General features: G+C 42.7%; 1 protein-coding gene across 3 annotated transcripts in view; it reads right to left on the reverse strand.

Moving 5' to 3' along the window:
• Nucleotides 1–17,388, reverse strand: part of si:ch211-283g2.1 (sodium- and chloride-dependent GABA transporter ine) — a 122,087-nt gene that overhangs the window by 43,717 nt on the left and 60,982 nt on the right. For all 3 annotated transcript variants that reach the window (XR_009512796.1, XM_059973209.1, XM_059973210.1), the window contains exons 4-5: nucleotides 9,316–9,448; nucleotides 2,148–2,282 (exon numbers count right to left, since the gene is read on the reverse strand). Coding sequence is in view for 2 of the 3 variants with exons in the window: in XM_059973209.1 (XP_059829192.1) it covers nucleotides 2,148–2,282; nucleotides 9,316–9,448 (268 nt within the window). In the remaining variant the exon portion in view is untranslated. The remainder of the gene's footprint in view (nucleotides 1–2,147; nucleotides 2,283–9,315; nucleotides 9,449–17,388) is intronic.

Genomic DNA, 17,388 nt, shown 5'->3' on the forward strand with positions numbered 1-17,388 from the left:
ATCCCATGCATCTTAATTTTCTGATTGAGAGGCCTTGTCAAACACCTTGTAGGTGACATCCACAGATCTACCCTTGTCACCTCATCAAAAAAAAACTCAATCAAGTTAGTAAGACACAACCTGCTTTGCTAAAAGTCATGGAGGCTCTCTCTAATTAGGCCACAGTTTTCCAAATGCTCATAAATCCTGTCCCTAAGAATTCTCTCTGGTAGCTTCCCTACCACTGACATTAGACTCACCCACCGGTCACAGAACTATCCCAGGTTCCCTTCTTGGTTAATGGAACAACATTAGTTATTTGTCAGTCCTCTGGGACCTCACCTGTGGCTAGAGAGGACATGGTCAAGGCCCCAGCAGTCTCTTCTCTTGCCTATGTTCTTGTTATGTTTGAATTCTTTTCTTTTTGTAAAAATTGCACATAATTTAGCCTTCCTTAGGCTTTTCTTGTAAATGTGTTTTGTTACGAATGTGCCGCAACTCTGAGGGGCCGAAGGGTACAAAGTCGCCCCCACCTTTTTGAGAATCGCAAGATCGCTATTACTTCGGGTCAGGGACCCAGGAAACGAGAGAGAGACACGCAGAATCCACAAGGTTTGGAAGGTGTCCTGGCCTCAGCGAAACAAAGCCACTGATAACGGCCGTTGTCTCTTGGAGACGGAATTGTGTATTGAGTACTGTACTATTTATTGAAGCCCCTCATGGGACGACCAGAGTGGGCTGGTTGAGGGACTGCATCATCCCAACCTGACTGACATCTGAGACCCCGTGAGTAAGGATAAAAGAGGGTCTGGGGAACAACCTCTTTAGACGCACAAGGAGAAACGCTAGAAATCCCGTGACAGCAATTAATAGCGACAGCTGGTGGGGGGCTCATGTGCGTCCTTCCCTTGCCTGGGTTGGCGGGCTCACCACGGAAGAATGGTTTAGCTAAAGGAGAGGCCACAAGTGAACGGCCACACCAACAAGACTCCGACGGATCGAAATCATAAAAGGAAAAGCAGGCAAGTTTTTCTCCAAATCTCTCTCTCTGTCCAACCTTTGCAACCCAATGGTCCCCAAAGGCTGCAGCCTGCATGAACTGAGTAAACTTTATATTTCCATCGGACAATACATTATCCCCTAGACAATGATAGAGCTTATTTCTTATTGATTATTATTATTCCCGCACTTTTAGATTTTGTATTGACGACGTATGTTATCTGTATGTTTGCATTGATATTATTTTTGTGTATTTTTACTAATAAATACTGTTAAAAATAGTACCATCAGACTTCAACGGACCTCTCTATCTTTGCTGGTAAGTGACCCATCACGGGGTTCGTAACAGTTTCTTCTGATGCTGTAAGTAAGGTTTTTTTGCACCTGTGCATATAGGTACCTGTGTTCATGACAATTAACTCGACTTTGACTTTGATCTTTCTTATCAGACCACAAGCTGGAAGGGTGAGGCAGTTTTTGGAAGTTACACATCAATGAAAGCTCATAAAAAGTCAAATCTATTTTCATGGACTGATCTGATTCAAACACTTGATAGGGCAATAGGCTGCCTCGATCGTTAATCAATCCTAGGATGGAAATACCTGTTAGAAGGAAATGTATTTCTTCCTTTTTTTCTCCAGATCTCCTGCATTCAAATACAACAACGTAAGAGAGTCCCAGCTTCACAGCAAGCTTACTAATGTTAGTGCTTTATGCAGATTCCTCCGGTTAAACACCAGTGCGCCCATTGAAAGTTAAAAACATTACGTCTGGCAGCAAAAAGAGAGAATGCCAGAATTACTCAGCAAGCCAGGCAGCGTTTGTGGAAAGAGGGACAGAATGAATGTTTCAGATTGAAGACCCTACATCAGAATTTTGTATGTCCTGCCTCAATGCTTCCAGCATTTTAAAATTTATTTCAGATTTCCAGTTTTAAAAAAATCATCCCTGTGTCTACTGTCACAGGGATGATTTGTGGCATAGAGTGAACTATAGTTATCACTCCTTTTCGCATTAAACAATTAAAAGCAGAAAAAAAACAACGTTCACTGTTGAAGAAATATTTTTGGGACATCCCAACAAATTTACTTTTTATTTTTGCGGAAGTATTGAAACATAAACCAACATTAGACATTCCAAAATCCATTAAAATATCCATGAACGCTTACCTGGACTTCCTGAAGTTTCTCCCACTTCGGATTAGCAAAGTAATTGATTCCATCCGGAGCCCCTGGGAGTTGTGTATTGTTAACCAGCAAGGCCAACAGTACTGCATAAGGAAAGAGCGCAGTAAAGTACACAATCTGGTTACAAAGAAAGGATGGGCAAGCATTAGGGTAGTGTCTGCAGATGATCTTTGGGATATATTTAACTGTTACTCTACCTGTCTACCTCATCCTTCTCCAGCTGGTTGGGTGTTACAATAATCTATACATTACCATTTATCTAGCTTGTGCTTCAAATCGACAGCAAATGGAAGCTGAGGGATGTTTAGTCCCTGTATGACATAAAACAAACTCTGTACCACTTCCACAATGAAAGGCACAAATGGGACTGGGAGCTTGCAGTACAATTGATCCTTCGATGGGTAGCAATCCAAAGAACAAAGACCCTGCAGCAAAAACACCTTCTGGCACATGTAAAGAATGGGAACCAACTCGAGCCAGTGGAATTATGTCTCGGTAGGAGCAAGGTAGGGAGAAAAGAGATTTTGAAAGGGAGAATTGTAAGTAGATGTCATGAGGAATAACTCTTTTGTGTAACAGACTCTCTCCAGAGGGGCAACCTGACCTGCTGAGTTCTTCCAGCATCTTATTTAATGCTTCCAATACCATCCAGTCTAATTTTGCTTAATAGTTTATTGTGTGGTAAATTATGAAATTCAGGGAGCTTACCCACACAAATTGCCGTAGGAACTCATCAGGTCAGACAACATCTATGGAGAGGATGATGCATCAGGACTGGAGAGGAGGGGGGGATGTGGAAAGAAGCCAGATTAAGGAGGAGTACAAGCTAGCAGTTGCTAGGTGAAAACAGGTGAAGGGGAGGGTAAGTTGGGGGGGGGGGGGTGCTTCAACTGGCAGAATAGAGAGAAATACAAATACACTTCCAATTGATTAATGGGAATGGCTTCCAGGAAAAATCTGAACAGTAACTCATCACGGAGATGGGGCAGATGAATCGAAGGATGTTGCGAGCAGGGAAATACATTCTTAAAAGTTAGCTTAGAGAATGGTGCTTCATGCCAAGGAGGTTAGGAGATAGGCAGAAGGAAACCCCTCTGCAATTATACAGGGCACAGCTTAGACATCATTCAGAGTTTGAAGTGAAGTTTTCACCTTTGGAAGGACAAAAGCTTGGAAATACATTGCCAACTGTGTGCGATGGTACTTAGGATAAAGAAGTTTCATAGTAGTGGGCAAAACTACAATGAGGCTTCTTTAGCAGGTAAAACTACCTGTTTCTAGAATTCGGGTGATGAGTGATTTGATTGAGGTGTTGGGGAATTCACAGAGCACTGGCAGGTAAGAATCTGGCAGACATAAGCATAAATAATTTCAGTTTCAAAGTTAAAATAAAATCTGAGAAGATCTTCTGATGCAATGAGTGAAAGAAGGTAAGATGTACTCCCCCAGATGCAAGTTTGAAAGGTATTTAAACAGAAGATAGATACTTGAAGAAAAAGGAATCAAGGGAAAAGTGTAGGACATTGGGTATAATAATCCCCATATTTAATAAAGAGCTGAAGGATTGATTGAGCTGCCTCTGTTCCCGTGGAGCTTTATTTGTTGAAATAGCACTACAACCTTAAAATATCAGTTATGTCAAAACATAGGATCTGGATATTTGCTGTAGATAGCAACTTTAGTATACACCATTTATGGATTAAGTGACTGTAAAATGGAAGCCATATGTTAATGATCACAAATCTCATTTTCTCTCTCTGAGGGGTTCCAGCTGACTCAGCTATTCCACAGTTATCCATTTTAAATGATAGAATTACTAATCACTTTAATTTTCTGTAGTGAAGTAATGAAACAGTCCCAGGCTATTATTAAACCACTAATGAAATAGATACAACAACAAAAGCATCATTTCTCTAAGCAGAAAGCAAACACTGCAGCATCAAATGCCAGACAATCCTTCAGTTTCTCATTAAAATATCTGGTACCAATATTAATAAAATAGAACTGAATCTTGTGATATTACCTAGCGGTGAGTAATGCACTAAAAGCTCTTTAACATTTAACAGTTTGAGAAGGTCTACTTTTAAACATATGCAAGAATAGATATTTCTTAAATTATTGAGAATTGCAGTTAATTAGAACAATTGAATCCACAAGCATTTTTCCTTCATCAATTCCCCATTTTCTTAAAGTGGCCTACCATTCATTCACATTCTGCTTGGCTTTAGCTCAGACATTCACTATAAAAGGTCAGTGAAAAGTGTGGAAGTGCCAATAAAGAAAGGCCATTTCCAGTGGTCAAAGAGCTTAGAACTAAGGCCAACACAGAGCTGTAATGACTTGGACGATTCTGCCTGAAGAAGTGGTGAATCCTCAATTCTCTAGATGCTCCCAGGTGGAACTGAGTAAATTCTGAGTGAAAAAAAACCCCACAGGGATGCTAGGGTGGGCCAGTGTGGGGAAGGGGAGGAATCGAGGAGAATGAGACCACGTAGTTTGTATGTGTTCCCTGTGACCGTATAGATTTCCTCTGGTGTTCCAGTTTTCTCCCACATTCCAAAGACAAACGGGTTAGGGTTGGTAAGCTGTGGGCATGCTAAGTTGGTACTGGCAGATGGCAGCACTTGTGGCTGTCCCCTGCACAATCCTCGGACTGTGTTGGTCATTGGCACAAAATAATGCACTCCACTGCACGTTTCGCTGTCTCAACGTGCATGTGACAAGTGCAAAACTAATGCTGAAAAGGTCACCTTAACACACTCGAAATGCTGGAGGAAATCAGCAAGTCAGGCATCATCTACGGAGGGGAATTAACAGCCCACCGAGTCCCTTCATCGGCCCAAAATGCAGACTCTTTACAGCCCCTCCATAGATCTGCCTGACTTGTTGAGTTGCTCCAGCACTTGTGATTGTTGCTTAAGATTTCCAGTATCTGAAGAACCTCTTGCGTTTGTACTGCAAATGACTTGTTGCAAACAGCAGAAAAATCTGGTGTACACAATACCATTCTGTGATAGCATATACACCTCTGGGATAAGCAGGGGGAAAAAAAATGGAGTGGCAAGACCAGACTGTGTGCGATACAATCTATGCCTTGCATTCAACCCCACCGCATTCCTATGACCACCCTTTCCTTTCATGGGTCACATCGAGTTGTACTGTAGGCTTTGCTATGCGGCCTTTATTTGGAGCGGATGGCCTACTGCAGGTCCCTAGAACCTGACAAGGGCCCAAAGGCCCTGCCTGGAGACAGCATACAGTTTTTTGATAGTTCCTCGTTTCTAATTGTCATTAAAAACAGATGGGATAGATTAAAAAATTAAAAGTACTAAATTAAATTCATATTTCAACAATAAATTAATTAAATATTAATAATAAGAAAAATATAAACACCTGCTCTCATCTTTTGAATCCAGGCTTGATGAGCCCTTGGGGTGATGTCAGAGCACAGGTTACCACTGGGTTTGGTTCATGAGAACCGTTCGTGACTCAATCAGTTCATAAATTGGAAATGAATGTTGTGATGGGAGGGGAGAATGGTTGCCAGCCGGCCTCACTGATGTAGTGGGAGGGTGAGTGAATTCACCCAGCGCTCCCAGCTCTGCCGGGCTCAAACCAACCCCCAGATGTTACAGCCCGGGGGGGGGGGGGGTGGGTGTGGGGGTGGAGCAGGGTGGCGTGCTGAGAGAAGGCATGTGGAGCAGACACTTTGTCACCTGGCAGGAGAAGCCTGGAAGCCCTGAGTAGGTGGAATATTTGACCCGTGGGTCTTCCAAACACTCGCCTGTACTGTAGGTACGCAGTGTCGATAAGTCAGATGCTCAGTACCCAGGGAGGACCTACACCTGCTCTGCCTAACATGAAGTTAAAGGGGCAGGAAGTTGATTGGACTCATTATCTCAGCATGACCTCATTCACAGCCACTGTCTGTGCCGAGTCCAGGGGCAGAACGGGGAGTTAAATGCTCTGTCGTGCTTGACCACACTTCAGCGTGGCAATGCACAGGCACAATAGTTAGCAATGTAGTGATCAGTGAAGATCAGATAAAAAATAATCCATTAATTTCTTCTATTGATGACTATGTTCTGACACTGTTGATGTTAGAGGGAATGAGTATGTTGTCCACTGTCAAGCTGATGATGAAGAACCTGGGATGCAGGAGGCTGGGCAAGCTATTCGTGTGCGAAGGACGCCATGTTCCATCCACCACATGCGCAACTACCCGGTGGCCAAATATTTTAATTCCCATTCCCATTCCCAGTCTGACATGTCGGTCCAAGGCCTCCTTTTATGCCACAATGAGGCTACCCTCAGGGTGAAGGAATAACACCTTGCATTCCGTCTGGATAGCCTCCAACTTGATGGCATGAAAATCAATTTCTCCTTCTGGTAAAAAAAAATCTCCTCCCACTGCCTCTATTCCCTACCCTGACCTTCCACCTCTTCTCAGCTACATGTCACTATCACTTCCCCCTGGGCCCTGTCCTCCTTCTCCTATGGTCCACTCTCCTCTCCTGTCAGAATCCTTCTTCTCCAGCACTTTACCTTTCCCACCCACCTGGCTTCATCTATCACCTTCCAGCTAGTCTCCTTCCCCTCCTACCCAACCTTTTTATTCTGGCATCTTCCCCCTTCCTTCTCAGTGCCCGAAACGTCGGCTGTTCATTCATCTCCATGGATGCTGCCTGACCTGCTGAGTTCTTCCAGCATTTCATGTATGTTGCTATTAGTGTGCTAATCTCTGCCAGGAGTGATTGGGGCACAGACAATGACATTTTGATCTAAATGTTCTTGCAGTCTGATGTTAAATTTTCTGTAATTTTTTGGAATGGGTCATTAAATTTTAGGAACTCATTAACTTCATATGACAAAGATTTCAGACTAATACAGCTAAAGATAATCATGACAATACAAAATGCATTAGGAAGATGGAGAGGGAAATTAAAAGGCCTTTAAGTGATCTGTGACAAGGCTAACTATATAAAAGGAAACGAAAGACTTTTGTAAGCATATATAAAGTAAAAGAATAATTAGCTTGCAATTAGGGCCATTAAGGTGTGAAAGGAGAGATTTAACTGTAGTGGCCATGTAGAAAATTTCATCCTTGGTTGAATGGTTGCTATTTTTAAACATTTTAAATAATTTTTTCGTGATACTTTCGGTTCCTGTCTTAATCTCAAGTTGCAGTCCCATTCTTTGTTTCGCTCTTTGTAATACACTGGTGCTTTGCATGGTGCTCAGAATGTGCTCCCAGGGCCGAGGCTGCGCATTGAATCAGAGTGCTAAAGTGCCTCATTGTGATATATAGAACGATGCATTGCCACCAGTGTTGCTGTGTGGGGGACCTGTCAGGAATGCCTGCCCTTCCCACCTGCTTGCACCAGTCTATTGTACTTTGCACCATTCTGCTGGTTTACAATGTCCCTGTGTTTACTGTTGCGTTTATTATTACTGCATATGCTGTTCTACCCCGCGAGCTTTGTACGAACAAGGAATTTCATTGCACACTGGAATGCATAGAAATAAACAAATCTGAATGTGAATCTGAAGCTGGGCGAGTCCTCAGCTCCCCCTGGTCCGAGAGTCATAGACTGCTACAGCAGAAAAACAGGCCCTTCATCCCAGCTGGACCATGCTATTCATACCCTTCCTATCCATCTGCTTATCTAAACTTCCCTTAAATATTGCATTGAACCCTGGGGAGAACTTACTAGATGTTAGAGAAATCCAATTTTAATTCTACTTCCCATTCTGACATGTTGATTCACGGCCTCCTCTACTACCACGATGAGGCCGCCCTCAGGTTGGAAGAGCAACAGCTCATATTCTGTCTGGATAGCCTCCAGACCGATAGCAAGAACATCAATTCCTCTAACTTTTGGTGATGTTCTCCCCTCCCCCTTCTCTCTTTCTCCATTTCCCATTCTGGCTCCCCTCTTACTCCTTTTCTTCTGTTCACCTGCCTATCACTTCCCCCTGGTGCCTTCCTCTCAAGGTCTGCTCTCCTCTCCTATCAGGTTCCTTCTTCTTCAGCACTTTACCTTTCCCACCTATCACCTTCCAGCTTCTTACTTCATTTCCCCTCCCCCACCTGCCTAACTTCTCCTAATTTGGCTTCACCTGATAACTTCCAGTTAGTACCCCTACCTCCACATTCTTGCGCTAACTTCTTCTCCGTGCCTTTCCAGTCTTGATGAAGGGCCTTGGCCCGACACGTCGACTGTTTATTCCTTTTCATAGATGCTGTCTGACCGGCTGAGTTCCTCCACTAGTTTGTGCTTTTTACCTTAAATTTGGTTTGCTCCATTAAATGGCCAGCAATGATATAATGAATCAGATGCTCTACATTCGAGTTATAAAGCTCTAGTATTCTCTTAGACTCAACGATAGCACTCACTGCTGAAGGAGCCATGCACTAATGAGAAACCAGAGAAGATCTGCAGGTGCTGGAAACAAACACAGAACGCTGGAGGAACTCAGCAGGCCAGGCAGCATCTATGGAAAAGAGTACAGTTGACGTTTTGGGCTGAGACCCTTCAGCAGGACTGGAGAAAAAAAAACTGAGGAGTAGATTTAAAAGGTGGGGGGGGAGGGGAGAGAGAAACACAAGGTGGTAGGTGAAACTTGGAGTGGGAGGAATGAAGAGCTGGGAAGTTGACTGGTGAAAGAGATAGAAGGCCATGGAAGAAAGAAAAAGTGGGGGGGAAGGGGAGGGTGCCAGAGGGTGGCAAAGGGTGGGCAAGGAGGCAGGGTGAGAGAAGGAAAAGGGAATGGGAAATGGTGGTGGGGGGCATTATCAGAAGTTTGAGAAATTGATGTTCGCGCCATGGAGGCTACCCAAACAGATTGCAAAGTGTTGCTCCTGCAACCAGAACGTGGCCTCATCACGACAGTGGAAGCGGCCATGGATGGATGTACACTCGAATGAGTTACTTTACTCTCTTGTGCCTATACTCTAACAAGCATCAAGATTTTGAGAGAGGTGAGAAGATTAAATGCTTTGAAATTACAGCGAGGCACACTAGAATGTGTAATAGTACTTAATTTTTTTTGGGCTTATGAAATAGCTATCACACTACAATCTTGGTCACCTATTAAATAGTGACCAAATAAAGCCAGCAGACTGTCTAATAACTGATTATAAACCTACCTTTCCAGTCCAGGTAACCCCTTTAAATATGCAGAAGTAAACAATAACCCAGGCGAGGGCAAGGAGACCAAAGAGCTCCCAGCGCATATTTCCAAGGTTATCCAGACCACTTGTCTTCTGAAGAACCTGGTAACTAAACAAACGAGGCAAAGATAATGCAATCTCAGCGGTCACAATTCATTTACAAGTAGATTTTTCTTCTCCATTGCTGGTAATGACAATAAGCAGAAACCGAGATGAGAAAAGATAGTTGAAGCAGAACTGAAATGAAGCACAACAAAGGAAAACAAGTAAAATGAATTGGGGTTGTCCAGACTTCTCAATGTTTTACACAAATTACCGCTGAGACTCGAAGTAATCTTGAACTAGCGGAATATAGGAGAAATCAGACTGAACTCCGTGATGGGGGAGGGATCAACGGTGACATTTTTTGTGCATTGGAAACTATCTGTATTTTCATCTAGGTATTAAACTTGCATTTTATGAATAATGGATTGTCGATTCGTCAGATGGCGAAATGGAATGTTCCAAAGTGAATGCCATAGAAAAAGAGAACTGCAGACGATATTGCTTGCCACGTTTCCTTGTGGACGCCACACCATTTACCAGCAGCAAGAAATATTTAAGCTGAACAAAAGCTTCCGTTTTTATTAGCTTGCGCTTTTAGTTCTTTCATTGTCTTCCGGAAGATAACAAAAAAAAAGACTGATGCTTTAAAGCTGAGTAATCATCATGAATAACCTCATTGAAAATAAAAGTGGAAACAGTACTTAATTAGAAGGACAGGGAATCCCTTTGTGGCCATCAAATTACATTTGTTTCTTAATATTTCGATTTGAAAAAGAAGTATAGCAGTGATAATTGTGATTAATTGTTAATGAGTTATTTCTTTTTCTTAAACGTTAATTGACTAGAGTAAAATGGAAGCCAATGATGATTACAAATTTATACACAAAACACATGCAGAGTAATGGGAGCATTCATCGCTAGACTGTAGGAACAGCACTTTCAGTTAAACATCATTAGTCAGGTAATTGATCAGGGAAGGAAGTCAGTCACTCTTACCTGTGGGATAATTCTCAAATCAATCTTAATGCAACACTCCACTAATCAACCTAGCAAATTACTAGATTAAGATGCAAATAGGGATGAGCAAGAATTACTGCCATTGATAACAATAAGTAAACACATAAAAAAACTGGAGATTTTCTAATGGATGGTGGTCCAAACTGTTTATTCATTTTTAAAGACGCTGCCTGACCTATTCCTCCAGCATTTTGTGTGTGTTGCGATGGAAATCTACTAATGAAGATAGGATTAAGATGGGGAATTTTGGATGTGATGAAGTTACTGTGGTGTTGATTCAGGATTAATACAGGTGAGGAAGACCCTTTATTTGTTCCTGAGATGTACATAACACTACTGTTGCTATACTTATAGCATACCTTTAGTTCCCTGAGAAGGTAGGGATTAAGTTTTTTGACTTCTCTCAATGCATTGTACAATTTAATGACTTTCTAGGCCACTTTAATGGCTCTTGAGAACCAAGCATATACTGAAGATTAAGGTTGTACTTAAGACTGCTCCCTTCCACATGATGTAACAGGGTACCATATGGAAGTTATTATTTGTTGGCACTCAGTTCTAACATGGTGAATATGTTATTGTTGTGGCAACAAATTTCACTGATTCACATCCAACTCTCACCCTAACAGGTTTGGTGTTATTGTGGGATTCATGTGATCTCAAAATACATATACAAGGTTGGGAATGCAAAATGTTATCCTCCTAAGATAATGTTAGTTTCTATATACTATGTGGATAGACTTCCATTTTGTATTAATTTTGTGGGAACTACGTTTGATTGTGAGCAGTCAAGGAGAAGCTCCTTAGTATTTACCAGTTCCCTCAAAATGGCAACCAGAGATTTGACAGATCTTATAGAGTCATAGCAAAGTATATCACAGGAACAGGTCCTTTGGCTCATCTAGTCCGTGCTGAACCATTTAAGCTGCCTACTCCCATCGACTTGCACTAGAATCATGACCCTCCATACCCTCTCTTAGCACTGAAATTAAGCTTGGCAGCTCATCCCACACTCTCACGACCCACTGAGTAAAGAGCTCCCCTTAAACATTTCATTTTCCATCCTTAGCCCATGACCTCTGGTTGTAGTCCCACCCATCCTCAGTGGAAAAAGCCTGCTTCCATTTACCCTATCTATATCCCTCATAATTTTGTATATATCAAATCCATTCTCAATCTTCTTCATTCTAGGAATAAAGTCCTAACTTATTTAATCTTTCCTTAAAACTCAGTTCCTCTAGTCACGGCAACATCCACGTCAATTTTCTCTGTACTTTTTCAACATTTATCCTACCTGTAGGTGGTGACCAAAACTGTACACAATACTGCAAATTAGGCCTCACCAACATCTTATATAACTTCAACATAGCGTCCTATCTCCTGTACTCAGTACTTTGATTTATCAAGGGCAATGTGCCAAAAGTTTTCTTTCTGACCCTACCACCCTCTGCCACCTCTTTCAATTAATTATGGCGCTGTATTCCCAGATCCAGTTGTTCCACTGCATTCCTCAGTGACCTGGTGTGCACTGTGTAAGACCTACCTTGACTGGTTTTAGCAAAGTGTAAAACTTTGCTCTTGTCTGCATTAAATTCCATCTGCCATTTTTCAGTCCATTTTTCCAGCTGGTCCAGATCCTGTTGCCAGTTCTGACAGTCTCCCTCGCTGTCCACCACATCCCCAAATGTGCTATCATCTGCAAATTTGCTGATCCAATGGTCATTCAGACTCAGCACCAATCCCCGAGGCGCTCCACTAGTCACAGGCCTCCAGTCAGCTACTACTCTCTGGCTTCTCCCACAAAGCCAATGTCTAATCCAATTTACTACCTCATCTTGAATGCCAAGTGACTTCTTGACCAACTTCCCATGCGGGACCTTGTCAAATGCTTTGCTGAAGTCCATGTAGACAATATCCACTGCTTTGTCTTCATCAGCTTTCCTGGTAACTTCCTCAAAAGACTCTGTAAGTTTGGTTAGACACAACCTAACATGCACAAAGCTATACTGACTAACCCGAATCAGTCTATGTTTATCGAAAACTCATATATTCGGTTCCTTCCAATAACTTTTCCACTACTGATGTCAGGCTCACTGGCCTATAATTTCCTGGTTTATTTTTAGACCCTTCCTAAAACAGCAGAACAAAATTAGCTACCCTGCAGTCCTCTGGTACCTCACCTGTCACTAAGGATGATTTAGATATCTCTGCTAGGGCTCCTGCAATTTCTGCACTTGCCTTCCACAGGGTCTGAGGGAACAGCTTGTCAGGCCCTACGGATTTATCCACCCTGATTTGCCTCAAGGCAGCAAACACCTCCTCTGTAATCTGTATAGGATCCATGACCTCACTGCTGCTTCTATAGATTCTGTGTCCATCTCCTGTTCTGTTTTAACAATGGACAAAATATTTATCTTAGAACAAACTAAAGAGAGTTAACGTGAAAGCTACAAAACAGACAAATAATTACTTTAGTCAGAGAGTGGTAAATCTGTGGAATTTGTTGCCACGAGCGGCTGTGGAGACCAAGTCATTGGGTGTATTTAAGGCAGAGATAGATAGGTTCTTGATTAGCCGGGGCATCAAAGGGTATGGGGAGAAGGCAGGGGAGTGGGGACGACTGGAAGAATTGGATCAGCCCATGATTGAATGGAGGAGCAGACTCAATGGGCCAAATGGCCTACTTCTGCTCCTATATCTTACAGTCTTAATACAAAGTTAGACCAAGTAAGGGCTTTTTGTAAGTCACATATAAATTTGTTTTAATATAAATGTTCATTTTAATTAAAATTAATTAAGTCTGAGTTAAAGGTGGGTAAACAAAGGTACAGATTCTAGTTTTCCCATCATGAGTAATGCAGGAACTAGAATGCTGAGTTTGCAGATTGCTCTCTTGAGCTCTGGATTCAGGCCTGTTGTTGACTGACGGTCCCTTTCCATAGGAACGGGTAGCTGGCCACCATTTTGTTCAGTAGGGAGAAGGGAACAGTAACGGATTCACAGTTATTAGACATCTGGCCCATATACAAAAGGGACAGTCAAGATACCTGACCTAATATATGGTTAACCATCTATAAGTAGATGGTTTTAAGAGATCACTACTGTTAATTCACTTAACAGTGGATTCAGCCCCCAGTACTCCCCTAGCTCCTGAACCTTTACAGAAAATATTAACTCTTGGTGTGAGGAATCCTTGGCCATATCCTGCAACTCTCCTCCACATATCTCATGCCCTTTCGATTTGATGGGTGCGGGGGGGGGGGGGGGGTGGGCGTTGCCACTCCTCAGACGTATTGTTTTCCTAGGGACTGAGGATGTCTTCCTTCCACTTTGGCTTTGTGGGTCCTGAAGTTCGTGAAGCTGAAATAGGATAAGGCAGGAAATGGCTGAAAGGAGGGCGAACGGGTAGATTGTGAGGTCTGCACACCCTCTGTCCCCGTGCGCACTTCTCTGCGTTCCTGAGGCCAAGTGTCAATGTTCTCAGTACATTTCTGAAAGCCCCTTCCCCACAATGCGTGGTCGTGAGTAAGATGTTTCTAAGAGGCTGAAGGAACGTACATTTCTGTTTGCCTGGCAATGTCCTCCTACAGCAGAGCACAGAACATCGGTTTTGTTTTGAGACACTGATGATGACATAGCCTGCCCTATATGCAACTGAATGGGTGTAACTAGGATCTCAACACTGCGAAGTATGGCCTGGGGGTAAATATTGGCACTGCTCCTCTGAATTAACGACCTTATCGCCGATTTTTTGTTGTTGCAAGCCCAAGTGATTTCCAAGTAATTTCTTCCCCCTCCCCTCCCCCCAGTAGCCCTGTAATTCTCATAATCCCTGTCTGGCAGTGCTGACATTGTGCTTAGCAGGTGCACATGCTGGGCTAATGCTCAGCACGGACGGCTTTGATTGCACTTGCGCACTCCAGGACGATGGCATTCTTTGATGCTTCCCGTTTGTCGTTCCTTCCAGCTGAAGGATGCAGGACGGCTGATGGGTGGATGTTTAAAAAAGGTGCCTGTTCGTGGTGGTGCGTGCTCAGTGGGGGATGTGGGAGAGTGCTGGCCCCTGAAAAGGTGATTTGTTGTGCAATGTCATAGTGATCTTATTGTGGTGAGTGTATTTGTGGATGTTTATGCTTGTGAAGAAGGATATGAATTCCTGTATTTTGGCTTTTGTGTAAGTGTCCAGGCTCATGTTAACAACTCACCTGCATTCCAAAGAACAGACTATCCTTTTCTCCTAGTCGATGGTGGTATGTAAACTGTGTTCAGGATCATGGAGGAGAACTGTTTTGGTAAATACAATGGGCAGCACATGATCGCTAGGTGTTCCAGGTCAGGGGGAACACACGTTTGACGAAACTGCCGCATTGGAGCACCATAAAGAGTCTGTTATGAAACACATATGCCCACCTTTTGCCTTTTCTGAATCAACAGTTTAGTCCATCCTGTGTTTTGAGAAGCCTTTGGGTCTGATTGCTGAATCTGGCATGTTTGGAGCAAGCCAAGTCTTGGTAAAACACAGAACACAACAATCCCTCATTTCCCTCCCCTATAGAAATCTTGCCCTTAGGTTCTCCATCTTGTTCTCCAGTGTCTGCCTATTTTCTAACAAGATTCTGGGTCAAGTGGGTCTCATTCCTCTGTGCTTCAGCCTGGCTTTGAGCTGCCCCGGCCAAGGTGATGACCTTCATCCTCTTAAAGGTGCTTTTAAAGGACATAACTCTTGCTGGAGAGTTATGTCCGCTAGTCATTCAGAATATTGTGAAATCTGTAGTTCATTAAGTCAGTTCAAAACTACGTTGCTTAAGGGGAAATTACATGCTGCAAATTGCAGTGCAAGTCATTCAAAAGAAGTATATTGAGAAGTTTTGTAAGCAACCCACAGAACTTAGCCATGGTTCAATGGTGACATCTTATAAAATAATTGCTGGATGAGAATATTGTTGACGATTCTTTCACTTGGCTAACATACTCAAATGTGAAGTTTTGAAGAAATTAAGATATTGTGTTATATTAAAAACATGACTGAACTCTATTTGAATGGGCAACTGCGTTAGCTGCAACTGAAAGATTAACATGGCAGTGGCCATTAAACTTGTATAAATATCTGTTACAATCGGGATCGTTTTCTAGACTTGGTCACTGTAACACAAGGTGCATCCACTGGGGACTCAGAGGCAATGATTAACCATCTGGGTGTCACAGGAAATTGTACCAGCAATGAACAACAGTTTCTTGATCCTCCAATAGCTTAACATGAGCTTGTAGCCAGACATATAACAGTCTAAACTATAGGATCATATTTTAAAAAATGAAAAGGGACATTTATGCAGGAAAAAAATCCTATAAAGATATCCCAAAATAGTCGTGTTTTTCATTCAGAACAACAAAGCGAGGTATGTAGAATTTCTATTTGTGGAAAGGATTAGGGCAGACCCATTTGTTTCATGGTGTATGGTCTTCCATGGAATCCCATTCTGTGGCCGTGGTTGTATTAGTGGATCCCAAGAGCTAATGGCTTAATAAGACACGATTTATGCAAACTAAACTAATCAGCACGAATAGGGTGGGAGCAGAACTTTAGGTGGGCCTGGACTTTCACACAGGCTGTGGGCTCTTATTTGCCTGTGTCATTTGTCACTGACAACTTCTTTACTCAGAAGTTAGCTCTTGAATCAACACACGCAAAATGCTGGTGGAACACAGCAGGCCAGGCAGCATCTATAAGGAGAAGCAGTGTCGACGTTTCGGGCCGAGATCCTTCGTCCTGATGAAGGGACTCGGCCCGAAACGTCGACAGTGCTTCTCCCTATAGATGCTGCCTGGCCTGCTGTGTTCCATCAGCATTTTGTGTGTGCTGTTTGAATTTCCAGCATCTGCAGATTTCCTCGCGTTTGCTCTTGAATGCTTACTTTGTCTCCCAGTAAGGCAAGGAACAAGGGAATGCCCCTGATCTTAAATTAGTGGTGTCAGGAGAAAGGGAGAGGATAGGCTTCTAATTCTTTTCTTTACAATGTTTGCTCAACATAGAACTTGAGTGAGCTGTGGAGAAGAGGGGTTACTGGGATGCTGGGGGAAGCATTCATTCTCTCCTTAGCATTGTTCTTCATCCACTTCCTTCCCAATAGTCCAAACTTGCAACATGGGAAACTTCTTTGTCTCATTAACATATTCAAATAACCAGACTGCCTCCTAGTAATTGTTTAGCTGCTCACTTCTTGACGGAATTGGTTGGTGTGGAGGCAGATTGGGGTTCTTTGGTGTTTTACAGTATTGTTCCCCATCCTCTCCTACCTCAATCTCTCAACACCCCCTACCCGCACCCAATCCTCCCACATCCCTATCCATCAAGAACTTCTTTCTCACCAAGCTAGACTATGATTAGAAAACAAGTTTTTAATTGTTTCTCTTTCCCATGGAGATACAGCATAAAATGCAACTTCTAGCTCCCGCCCATTGCCAGATCAGCCACTATAATTTATTGTCCCAAGGAGAGCCTGACTCAAATTTCAAGTAATGCTGGCAATAACAGCAGTGTATCAGTTTTCTTCTTAGTATTTTAGATGCAACTGGCCATGGTTACATACCACACTGTTTGTTACAAACAACCCTCAAGCCAAAATGGCAAAATGACATTGAACTGGAAGGTGATTAGATTCTGAAAAGCTGTTTTCTTTCAGAATGTTTTATTTAAAACATAAGAATTATGTGCAGAATTAGGCCATTTGGCCCATCGAGTCTGCTCTGACATTTGATCATGGCTGATTCATATCCCTCCCAGCCTCATTCTCCTGCCTCTCCTGGTAACCTTTCATGCCATGAATTATCAAGAAGCTATCAACTTCTGCCTTAAATACACCCAATGACCTGGCATCCACAGTCACCTGTGTCAACAAATTCAACAGGTTCAACACCCTCTGGCTAAAGAAATTCCTCCTCATCTCCATTCTACATGGATGTCCTTTCATTCTGAGGTTGTACCCTCTG

The sequence above is a fragment of the Hypanus sabinus genome, chromosome 6 (assembly GCF_030144855.1).
Source record: "Hypanus sabinus isolate sHypSab1 chromosome 6, sHypSab1.hap1, whole genome shotgun sequence".
Lineage (NCBI taxonomy): Eukaryota > Metazoa > Chordata > Chondrichthyes > Myliobatiformes > Dasyatidae > Hypanus > Hypanus sabinus.